The sequence below is a fragment of the Mustela lutreola genome, chromosome 13 (genome assembly GCF_030435805.1).
Source record: "Mustela lutreola isolate mMusLut2 chromosome 13, mMusLut2.pri, whole genome shotgun sequence".
Lineage (NCBI taxonomy): Eukaryota > Metazoa > Chordata > Mammalia > Carnivora > Mustelidae > Mustela > Mustela lutreola.
Window position 1 is genome coordinate 69,780,968 of NC_081302.1, and position 13,179 is coordinate 69,794,146.

Genomic DNA, 13,179 nt, shown 5'->3' on the forward strand with positions numbered 1-13,179 from the left:
AATCAGAAACTCCAACAGAATTCCTGTTTTCTAGAAATAATTTTAAACTGTAGGGATAATAAAGGTTTAAAATCTACCCAGGAGTAACAGAAATTATGATTAACAACTGAAACATGAAAACATCCGGGGTCCTTACTCAAGCACATTACATAGGATTTTCTTTACAACTAGACAGTTGTTCATTAACAAAACAAGATATGAACACAGGATTACAATATAGTGTGAATGGGGAATTTACTGACAAATCAGTTAATGAATGTTCACCTGAAATATAATAAGATAGTTAGGTGAATCCTAATTCATCAGTTTGAGCTTACTATATTAAGCCAGCAAATGATCTAAATTACTTGAGACAAGTACTTACATATTCTTTTCTTCAAAGATTTTCAGATATAAATATATCATATTTTTAGCTGCTGAGTTTAAGGTTGTACTATTACATGGTCTTTCTTAAGACCATGAATTAAGTTCATTCTTTGTGCTCAGTAATTATTAGTATATAGTCTATAATATACTATATACTATATAATATAATATATAATAATTACTATATATAGTAGTTATTAGTATAATTACTATATATATAGTAATTATTAGTATATAGTATATAAGTATTAGTAAATAATTAATCAGAATTTTTCCCCAGAAAATTCTGGGTAATTTTATATATAAAATATAAAATATTTTATATTTTAAAAATATAATATAAATATTAAATATTAAGTATTTTTATAAAATATATAAATTTTATATATAAAGTTATACATACAATAGCTATACATACATATAACTGTTATCCTTGAGTACCTAAGATGCAGACCTGTAAGTGTTCCATTTAAAAAGCCTATTTTTTCAATATCTCTAGTCAAAGCCTACATTCTTCACATTTTTTTGAAATGTGCATCTTTGTCACTGTTTTGAACACAATGGTAACAAGAGGACATGTTTAACAGGTGTCAGTCATGAGCAACCAGGCTTTGGTATTCATTGTGTCTAATCATTCTACTCATACTACACATATTAATTACTATTTCAGTCCCCTAAAAATCTAACCAAATATAATTTTCCTTTGTAAGATCATATTTTCACTGTGTCAAAATAACACAGAATGTTGTCTGTATTTCATACTAACCAATCTAAGGTTGGTATCATTCACAAGGATAAGGACATTTTTAATTGATTCACTTATCAGTCAATATAATAAACAAAAGACATACTAGCATCTAAGGTCAAAGATACTAATTGTTCAGTCTAAATATAATTTAAGAAGAATAACTTTATTATATGACCAGGTTGAACCATATGAAACTGTTATTATTTAGTAAACAGTTAAGTATCAGCAAATTCATATAGTTCAACTCATAGTAAGAAAATGTTTATAGTTCTTAATAATTAGATGTGTAATCCTCTTCTTCAAATAAAGTAGTAACTGCATGGCTTGTAAACTCAAAGGTCACAGTGATAACTCAAACAGGACATCCAATAAAAATGATGTGATTGCTTCTCTGACTTGGAAAGGAGTCCTTAAAATCTAGAAAACTGTCATTTGTTGATATAAATGGCCAAGTAAAAGAAGCACTACTAAAATGCCTTGGCAGGTGTATTTTTTTCAAATTCTTCTACAACCTGGAGAAGTTCACTGAGTTTCACATGTCTAACTTAGATTTCCTCTTTGTTCTAATAATTTAGACTTCAGAAAAATTAAAAAGGAGAATCCCTAAAGGGCTACGTTATAGGCCAACGTTTGTAAGAATACTAATCAAGTAATAATTAATTAAAATCATTATAACTAAACTTCAAACTCTCTTGGTTTTGTACTCTAGTTCCAATTACATTGCCACTTCCCAACTCATAATCCCTAATAGTGATGAATAAAATAATCTACTGATTTTGCTATATCAATTTTATCCCTCTCTAGTTCATTTTCCACATTGCTGACTATAAATCTAACAAAATGGAAATCTGAGCAAATTGGTACTCCATTCAAAATACTTTATTTCATCACCAGCAAAATAAAATCTTAACTTCTTTCTATTATGTATCTTCCAAATTTGGCCACTATCTAGTTCTTCAGCCTAAATTCATATAATTTTCTTGTGCTCTCTTTTGCTGAAATATACCATGATCTCTTGACTTTCTGAAAAAAAAAAAAAAAAAGAAAATTGTTCTTCACACTACTTGAAATCTTTACTATAGCATCAATAAATTAATTACTCTTCTTGAGACCAAGACCCATTCTTTAAATACTTCATCAGTTTGAGTATTAGAAGATCAATACTAGTTTTCTCCATTTATTCCTTTCTTAGTGAGATTTTGCCATATTTATTCAAAAGTTCCTAGAGAAGGAGATATTCTAGAAAGCACAACTGTACTCAATTAAAGTTTGCTAGTAATACCATTATTATAATCATACCTTATTCCATTTCTTTGATCAAATGCTGGTATCATTGAGGCTGGGTGTTCTGACATTAAAGCCACTAGTAACTGTAACACATCATGAATATTTTCATCCTGCACAATAAGGATCACCAATATTCTTTAGTTAATATTTTATTCTAGTACTTTACATAAAATAATTAAAATAGAAGACTCAGACCATGTCCTACCTCATGCATGGTAAGAAGGTAATTTAATATACTCTGAAGTTCATCTTCCTTGACCCCTCGATCCTAATTTTAAAAAATATGTATATTATTTAAATCTAAAATTAATACCATAAAGATAGACATCAAATGATCAGAAAAATTAAAAGAAAATTTTTAAAAGAAAATAAGAACAACTTGCAAGTAGTGATGTTTTCATTAAATCTTTAAATATGCCATAATTCATAAACTATCTTTTCCCACATAATTAAGTAAATATTTGGAAAACTGTACCTAGTCTTTTAAAGTTGCTAATATTTGCCTGACCATCACTATCAAAAGTTCGTATATTTTGCTCACCTAACTGTATTCTTATTATTATTTTCTAACCACTTATTCTTTTCTTAAAATAATGCAAAACTTTATAGGACCAACTGATGTATATTTTACTTTTATTTTCCATTTTTCTTTATCTTAATCTTTTAAAAATCCTACTGTGATAAAAATACATAATGTAAGTCTTCTCAAACTGACACACAGTTCATTTTCTAGAATAAAAACTATATGCTCATTTCTTATGCATATGTTCTTTGTCCATTTCTTATATCCCTTAGAATGGATGATCTCAAAGAAGATCAGCAAAAAGTGAAGTTTAACAAAAGTTAACACTAAGATTTACGTTGGGATTTTGAAAGCTACTCATAAATTTAAAGTAATCACTGCGAATTTAACAATATTGATTTTAAACAATGCCAAAAATTCCTCTTTATTTAATATACTACAATTCTAAATTATGTAAAATTATTTTACCTTTAGTATGAGCTGTTTCAGGAAAAGTAGCATAAATGCCCGTAGTGATATAATTTCTTTTTGTGATGGCCGGGGACCATCTAGAATAAAACAGAAAACATAAAGAAAAGAAAAAAGGAAGGGGTAACGTCATGATATTAAATACGTTTAATGCAATTATGTTAGAATACTATGGAATTCTTTTCAAATTGCATTTATTAGGATTATAATATTTGTTAGTATTAATACTATATCACTTCAGTTATATCAAAGGGTCCAAATGTTAATTTTCAGATTTTGGCAATTTCAAATTATTCACCAAATGTCAGATTTGGGGGAAAGAATTATTTCTTAAAAAATTATAATATATTACCATCCATTCATAATGTATAATCATCAAGTGTTTACATAAATTTTTCTACTTTTATTAATTTAATAGGTTCCCTTTTCCCCCAAATCCAAGTTTTCTCAACATTTCTTTCATCTTCAATTAAACCTTTCTTCATTTAAAGACTGTCTCCAATTTCACACCACACAGTATATAACAAAGCACAGAAAAAGTGACACTTTATTGTAATTATTTGCTTTGCAGCTTTTCCCCCCCATGTTACCTGTATATACCAAATACATATCATAATGGACACTCAAAAAATGCTCCTGAGTCAATAAATGAAAATGAATGTCAACAGTTAGTGTATCTATCAATTCCATCATAACATCTAAATTTCAAAGTAATTAATTGAAAATATTTACTTACCAATAAATGAGATTATTCAATGATATATGTAACTTACAAAGTATATAATAATTAAATTATATCTTTAACTATTTAGCTAGAACCATGAAAGCCCTTAAATATCAAGCCTTTCTTGAAGCAATAAGGATTTATATAGCTTCTTCATAAGTTTTAAAATAAAAATCCCCATATGTATAATTTATAACATCTTTTATTCACTCAACAAATATTTACATACAAGTTATTACTCAAACCATCCATTCCATTTATTCTTGAGAAAGAAATCTCTTTCTCATTTCCCAGACCGCCCTCAACATTTTTTGCTCCACTGCTGCCAACAGTGTACAAAATACTGTTTCCTTCCTTACCAACACTCGGTATTAATTTTTTAAAAATAATTTTTTTTGTGGGGGAGCCTGGATAGCTCAGTTGGTTAAGTGTCTGACTTTTGATTTTGGTTCAGGTTATTATCTCAGGGTTATGAGATCAAGTCCCACATCCAGCTCTGCACTGAGCAGAGAGCCTACTTAAGATTGTCTCTCCCTTTCTCTCTCTCTGCCCCTCCCTATCTGCTCATGATCTTCATCTCAAAAACACAAACAAACCTGTTTTTCATTGTGAAATGAATACAGAAGATGTAAATGTACAACTTAATGAATTGGTATAAAATGAACACGTGTATTAGGTCAAGATACTGAACACTCACAGTAACCTGGCAAAGAAATCCATTAACGATTGGTGTGCAGATAAAGGAACTACACGAGTGAAGGGGTGAGGTCCTGACTTGAATCAGATTAAATAACTGCAGACTTGTGATTTTTGTTAAATAAATATTCCCACTATGACTGAAGTCAAGCTCAAGGCTACCAATGGTTTTAAAAACCAGGTTGTAAAATCCCTAAATATTTAATAATTGGCTATGCACCAGCTTGTTCCAGCATACTAAAGTCCTCACCGTATACCAGTCCTCAGCTCTGAGCCATACCTTGATCACATGCTTCAGCTCCATTCCATCCCATTAGAGACAGCCATTATCTTAGTAATAATTTTCTTACTTTCATTTAATGAAATTGAACAAGTTTTATATTATCTTAGTGAGCATTTTTTTTTATTGTAAGGATGAGAGTAATAATAGTGCTTATGTCACAGGGTATTTTATAAGAACTAAACAAAGCAATACATGTTAAAGGAATTAGAATGGTGCCTGGTCCATTTTAATTATAAGTATTCAGTAAATGTAAGCTATAATTACTATTTTCAGACATGGTACAATGTAAAGAGGATATTGCAGAAGAATACACACATATGTATGAGTCTTATTTATATACATAATATGAATCCTTATTTTATAAAATAGAATAAACAGATATTTTACAAATTTAAAAGCGACATAAATCACAAATGATACTATTTATGTAAAGTACAGAAGGCTAAACAGTCAATTGCTTAGGAATACACATATAAATAGCAAAGTAGTAAAGCACACTAAAAAGTAATAAGCATTCAAGTAAGGAAAGGCATAATAAACATAAAAGAAAACATGAAACAAAATTGAGCATAGTGTTATCTCTATGGCTGGGAATGGGAGGAAGATAATGACCAAAGATAAGTAAATACAGGTTTATGGTAATATCCTTTCAAGTTTGGTGAGACCCATATGAGGTTTATTACATATTTACATATTTGCATTTATGATATATTCAAAATAGAACTTTGAAACACCTATAATTTGAAGCATCTACATGTAGGCATGTGTAAGTTGGTGTTTGTATGAACAGAGAAAAAGAGGTAGATGAATGTAAGACTGGTCATACTGGCTCCTTGGGAGATAAGTAAGTTTTTATTCATAAACCTTTTTATTATTCTACTTGTTAACTAAGATCATGTATTACTATGGTACCGTATTAATATAAAAAGTTTTTTATAATGCACCTGACAGAATAATAATTTTAAAAGTGTTAAATAAGAGCTAAAGCCAAAAGACCCTACTTCTCAAGTCAGTGCCTGCAAATGAATTATTACTATGAAAAGCTAGTGTGTACAAATTATCTTTACAGTGTCCTTAAAAGAAAAAGAAAGCATTTCAGTTCAAAATGGTATTGAAAAAAGTTGTTATGTAGAAAGCGTGTTTCAATAAAATCCTCACATTTCACTAAATATCGAAGTTAATTTCAGATAGACTAAAAAGTTAAATTAAAAAGATACATTAAAAATAATAAATAAGGGGCGCCTGGGTGGCTCAGTGGGTTAAGCTGCTGCCTTCGGCTCAGGTCATGATCTCAGGGTCCTGGGATCGAGTCCCGCATCGGGCTCTCTGCTCAGCAGGGAGCCTGCTTCCTCCTCTCTCTCTGCCTGCCTGTCTGCCTACTTGTGATCTCTCTCTGTCAAATAAATAAATAAAATCTTTAAAAAAGAAAAAAAAAAAAGAATAACCCAGGTGCACCTGGGTGGCTCAGTGGGTTAAAGCCTCTACTTTGGCTCAGGTCATGATCCCAGGGTTCTGTGATCGAGCCCCTCATTGGGCTCTCTGCTCATGGGGAAGCCTGCTTCTCTGTCTCTCTGCCTGCCTCTCTGCCTACATGAGATCTCTGTCTTCAAATAAATAAATAAAATCCTAAAAAAAAAAAAAAAAGAATAACCCATAAAGAACATAAAGAAAAAGAAATTCTCTTCCAGGTTCTTGTAACTTTTCTTTAAAATATATGTATTTGGTTTCTTCCCTCCCCTCTCCTTGAAGAGGCCAGAGCCAGCCAGGCTTGAGGGTCTAGGGATGGGAGAAAAAAGCAGAGGACAAGGAAACACCAGATGCTGGCAGGGCTGAAGAGGCAACTAAGTCTGGCAGGAACTTCAGGGTCAGAGTGAGGAGACAAAATGGGCTACTAGTGTGGTCAGCAGCGAAGAAACAATCAGGTCTAAAGAGGTGACAAGGATCAGCCAGAGTTAGAGGTGAGGAGATGGTCAGGACTGACTGGCAATGTCTAATCTGAGAAGGTGATGGCGCACATGTCAAAAAACTGCTTCATAAATTAGAATAAGCAAATATATAAATACATTATTAAAGATCACCTAAGGCATATTTTTTTCACTATTGAAAGAAGAAAACTATAAATACAATAAGCTTAAGGCTTCTTTGAACCATGTGTTTTTAAACTGGAAAGGAAGGTTTCTATGTATAAACCTGTATTTCCTAGATCCACGCAGAATCACTAGAAGCAATGCCACTCAAAGAGCAGTAAGTACAACAAGCCCACCAAACACCTAAATCTTGGTTTCCAAAACCCACATCTACCACAACAAACCAGGGCTCAGGACTGGGTAAATATAAAATGAAGCAAAAACATCTTGCGGCAGAGAGCTAGTCCTATATAATTATAAACATCTGTCATAAAGAACCAAAATCTCATGTGAAGGTCTCCTACAAGCCAAATGTGGGACGACCTTAAATCCAATAAATAATGATAAAATCCACGGGATAGTTGCTGGGCTAAATCCATTAAGCCTTAACATTTCTCAAGTTTCACTAAAACAAACCATATCTATTCATTTACATACTGTCTATGTCTATTTTTGCTATACACTGGCAGAGTTGACTACCTGTAACAAAGCCCCTATGACTTCCCAAGCCTAAAATATTTCTGTGTGGCCCTTTGCTGAGAAAACGTGCCAACTATCAATATAATACACAGAATAAAACAAATCCATAAAATTTGTGTTGATATAAAATGAACAAATAAATGGAAGAGGAAAAAATACGTTCCTTCTTATAGAATTCAAACAAATAAATGTCTTAGAAAATATTGCCATTTAGCAGCAATCATAATAAAGATCAATTATGGCAAGAGTCACTGATGAACAAAAACCAGGAGGCAAAGGTTTGTTGAAGAACAGGATATTTACACAGTCTCAATGTATTTCTCTACCAAATACTTATTATTCCAAAAGAGAAAGTAGTTAATTTTATAATGAAGAAACCTGGCAAACACCACACTAACCAAATGAGCAAAATCAATATCCCCAGTAATAAGACAACTCGGTGTCATGTGCCTCTTGACATGATATGATGCGGCAGAACTGGTATGACTTCTAAGCGACTCCAACCAAAAATGAAAAACCTGGATCACCATGAGCAAATATCAAACAAATCCAAATTAAGGGACATTCTAAAAAGTAATTTGTCTGTGTTCTTCGAAAATATCAAAGTCATGGAAGACAAAGAAATACTAACAAAAAACTATTCTATATTGAAGAATATTAAAGTGACAAGGCAACTAATGCAATATACAATCCTTGACTAGGATTCAGAGGAAAAAATAAAGATTAAGGATATTATTGGAATAATTGGTAAAATTTAAATGCGATCTTTGGATTAGATGATTGCATTGTATTAATGTTAATTACCTCATTTTAATGGTTGCCCTTGGTTATCTAAGACTATGCCTTTTAGAACACAAACTGTAAACTATTTAAGGTAATGCAGTATCACATCTATAATTTATTCTCAACTGATTCAGAAAAAATATATGCATGTATATATGACTATATTACATAAAAATGGAGAATGAGAAAGTCTACATGGTAAAATATAAAATACTGGAAAACATGGTGGGAATATGGTAATTCTCTGTATAACTCTTGCAACTTTCTATAAATTAGAAATTCATTTTCTTTTTTTTTTTTTTTTTAAAGATTTTTATTTATTTGTTAGAGAGAGAGAGAGATACAGAGCGCAAGCACAGGCAGACAGAGTGCCAGGCTAGAGGCAGAGGGAGAAGCAGGCTCCCTGCCGAGCAAGGAGCCCGGTGTGGGACTCGATCCCAGGATGCTGGGATCATGACCTGAGCCGAAGGCAGCCGTTTAACCAACTGAGCCACCCAGGCGTCCCAGAAATTCATTTTCTGAAGCAGAAATGAATATGTATGAATATATGATCTGTTTGGGGTAAAGAAACTATTAGAGTACAGTGTTTTAAAGAGGTGTTGAATCACATAGATATGATTCAAATTTTAGTTCTGTTACTTTGTACCAGCTTTCAGTTTCCAAACTGAAGACATAACAGTGATACTGACAATTTAGTACATAGTCCAATGTGTATGAGGTAAACATGTCTATGCATATATAATTACATTATATATAAATGACTACACAAAATAAACAGGATATTTAGTGTAGATTCAAACTCATGGTGAACATTCAGTAAATTTTAGGCATTATCAAGACTAAAAGCAACAAAAAAGTCATGAATGACAGAATAATATACCAGATTGCAAATCACACAATTTTTAAAGTCCTATCAATGAAAGGCAGAACATAAGCTAATAAATGAAAATTAAAGTAGTGAAATGTTATTTTCCCTTATTAAAAAGATTTTTATGAAACAATACTTTTCAACACTATTGTTATTAAGCTTAGAAAAGCACTCTCCCATACTACATAGTTATTCTCTCAGTAATTTTAAACAAATCAAAGATGGAAGTAAATGATTATATACAAAGGAATAGATCACTGTTATTTATAGGATCAAAATTTTAGAAACATGTAAATGGTACATTCTTTTAGATTACTATGTAGAGTCAAGAAGAAAACAGAAAAAGATCAAGAAAATCTCAGTTCTGTAAGAGTTTAAATATTTCACATATTTAATACAATGAAAAACAGTGTAAGAACATACACCAAGCTTGTAACAGTTCTTATGTCCGGGGTTGGGTTATGTATATTTTTTTTCTCCATCATTTTATTTTCTATGATGAGTATATATTTTTATATAATTAGGAAACTGGTGATTTTTTTTTATTTTTATTTTTTAAGATTTTACTTATTTTATTTTAGGGAAAGAGAAAGTGAGCACACCCATGCACATGTACATGAGCATGGCACAGGGAGAAGCAGAGACCCCCAAGCAGACTCTGCACTGAGCACGGAGCCAAAGGCAAAGCCCAATCTCAAGACCTCAAGACCATAGCTTGAGCTAAAACCAAGAGTCCGATGCCCAACTGAGCTACACAGGCACCCTGGCAATATTTTTTAAACAATACAATGAAGTATTAAATTAGTTTCTACTACACTTACATTAAAGGGTAAAGTTTGGGGGAAAAACATAAAGAAAGGTAACTATCTCAAAGGGTTGAAACAACAGTATTAGAACATCTGGCCATAATCAACTTCAGCTAATTTTAATATTACAAATATATTTTCCTGAGCACAAAAAGCAATCAGCTAAAAGGTAGAATGTTATTTTTTACCCGCCTTTATTATAAAAATGATGTAATATTTCAGAACTATAAACTTCTCTACCACAAAAAAATTCTCAATATACAAGGTTACATTAAGAAAGACAGTAGTTCACTGCTTGACTTATTTCGCTAAGCATATATGTTTATAAAAAATAAAAAAAAAAAATATAAAAATAAAAGAACTGTAATTTAAAAAAAAAAAAATAAATAAAAAAAAAAAAAAAAAAAAAAAAAAAAAAAAAAAAAAAAAAGAAAGACAGTAGTTCAGTGATATTTTCATAACTGTGCACTTCTGGTGCCTATAATAGTACTCAGGATATAGAACGGTATTAGTACAATGAATGAGTGGTAGTATTATACTTACCTAATCCTTTAGGTGTAATGCCACTACTGTCAGCAGGATTAATGACCCAGTAATAATATTTCAATGTGTGCATTAGCTGTAATACTGTTCCTACTCTGCGTATGGTGGTGTAAATGGTAGCAGTTCCAATAAATTCAGCCGACAAGTAAGTGTATAGGGAAAGCTGAACCTAATACAGAATATTAACAAAGCATTAAAATAAATTTAAAATGCCTCAAAAGTTTATATTATATACATACATTCTAATTTAAATGCAAATTAGTAAAGGCCAAGAAAGAACCATTTATTATGAGGTTAAAAATAACTATTTATTAAATAGTATTTATGTTTTTAAACAAAAAAAATATGCAGCCAACACATTCTAAAAAAACTTATTTTAAAAAAGATAATCTGCAGCTATTAACAACGAAATAATTTTAAATGAGTTAATAGATCAAAAGTAACTGATAGGAAGATTAAATTATTTTAAAAGTTACCTAATCTAAAGCCCTTAATGAAAATATATTTCAGCAGCTCAAAGGTACAGAACTAACATGAATCAGCTATATCACATTTGGAAAAAATATACACAATCTTATATCCTAAGAGTTAATATAATTCCAAATTTTCTTAACCCATTGTCAAAGTATCAGAATCTAACCATGTAAGTAGAGAGATAAGTCTAACAACTTGTTTAAAAAGTGAACAAACTTAAAGTTTGAGCTTAACACCACAACTAACATGCTGAACAATAATAAAAGTCAGACCCTTTATAAATTAAGCAAAGTTATGTGTAATCTGAAAACCATAAAAGGCAGCCCACTCTCATGAAGAATATCACTCCATTACTGATTTCCACTAGAGTATAACAGGGTTAAATTTAGGTATGCAAAATTCAAAAAAAATTATGTTGATATATAAAAAACAATGTATATGTTTATTTAAAAAAAAAGAAATTTACAATCATGATATAAACTCTGTATTCACAATATAAGCAATTGTCAGTCACAGTGATTGTAATTATCATTATATAATTAGTTGCCTAATACATTCTCTTTTCTTAGTCTTAATAATCAGTGTACCAAATTCTTTCTTGGAAAGATATGAAATACAACTACTAACTTCAGAATGCAGTTATTATATCAATATAATAATTTTTAATTATTTTAATATTTATATATTTAATATTTAGTTGCTGATTCTAGTAACACAACTATTTCAGGTTGACTATATGATACGCTGAAAAAATCCAAATGCTTTCTACTGCATAGTTTAGATCATATTATTAATAATATTACACTAAAATAAAATGAATGAGAATGAAATTTATACCTTTGCAGGTGTATGTATCCAGATGGCTGGGTTGAATAAAATATGATCACAAAGCTGCTTTAGCAAAGGTGCTCCATGAGATAAACCATCAAGGTATTTTGCAAAGGATAAAAATTGCTCCAGGACAGCTCTAGTTATATGAACTCTTGATGACTAAAGAAAAAGAAAAGATTTTCAAGCTAAAAATACTCAGAATATAAAATTTTAAGACTGCTGACATAATAAATACATATGAATTTTTCATAATGCCATACCTAATAATTTAAACATACTATAAAACCATATATTTCTTTTGCTATTCAAAACTTAATTAAATTCAGAAACATTAGCTTTTAAGATAATTTTCTGAATGACAATTTGTTACCTGAAGCCCTTTCCAGAATAACTGCAGATAAGTAACTCAGGTTAAATAATTCCACTCTCAACACAAACTAAAGAAATAAAATGTTATGAATAAAAATAGTTTCAGACCATTTTTATATAAATTGACTAAAGGAGAGATCTCAAAGGAAACTGAAATGGTATAAAACTTATTATAATGATAATACATACACACACACACACCACAAGATACTAGGAAAGAGAAGTGCTTTCACAAGATCCAAAACAATGGGTAAATAAATTGACTCCACCATTCCACTGAATCATTTCTTCATAAAGTCACAAATGAGTTGCACACGGATAAATGCAATGCATCTTACTTAGCATAAACCTTTCAACCTAGCCATGGTATGAAAAGTACATCTTACTTTCCTGGAAATACTGCCCCTTTGGCTTTCATGATCCTCAAATTCCTCCCCAGTGCCCTTTGGTTCAAAGATGGGAACTGCTGAAACTTATTTATTTGGTTTCTCTTCCCATAAAATCATTCTCTCTCAATGATATTTTATGTTTCCACAGCTTCATATAGCATATCTCTTTGCTAAACACCCCCAACATGATTTTCAACTGCCAGTAAGCAACCTACTACCAATGCTATTTAGATAAATGACAGACCTCCCAAAATTAAAACCAAACCTAAAAGTTGCATTGTCCAATAGAGAAGCCACTAGCTATGTATAGCTACTGAGCCTTGTAATGTGGCCAGTCCTAGGTGGTAAGTGTTATAAACACGTGCAGACTTGAAGATTCAGAATAAAAAATAAAGCAAAATATCCTTTATAATTT

The 13,179-nt window shown here is 30.9% G+C and overlaps 1 protein-coding gene across 7 annotated transcripts in view; it reads right to left on the reverse strand.

Annotated features, from left to right (window-relative positions):
- NBEA (neurobeachin) overlaps positions 1-13,179 on the reverse strand; it is a 685,682-nt gene that overhangs the window by 507,429 nt on the left and 165,074 nt on the right. For all 7 annotated transcript variants that reach the window (XM_059144025.1, XM_059144024.1, XM_059144021.1 and 4 more), the window contains 5 exons: positions 12,013-12,165; positions 10,702-10,870; positions 3,393-3,472; positions 2,607-2,669; positions 2,414-2,511 (listed from right to left, as the gene is read on the reverse strand). In XM_059144025.1, coding sequence (XP_059000008.1) covers positions 2,414-2,511; positions 2,607-2,669; positions 3,393-3,472; positions 10,702-10,870; positions 12,013-12,165 — 563 coding nt within the window. The remainder of the gene's footprint in view (positions 1-2,413; positions 2,512-2,606; positions 2,670-3,392; positions 3,473-10,701; positions 10,871-12,012; positions 12,166-13,179) is intronic.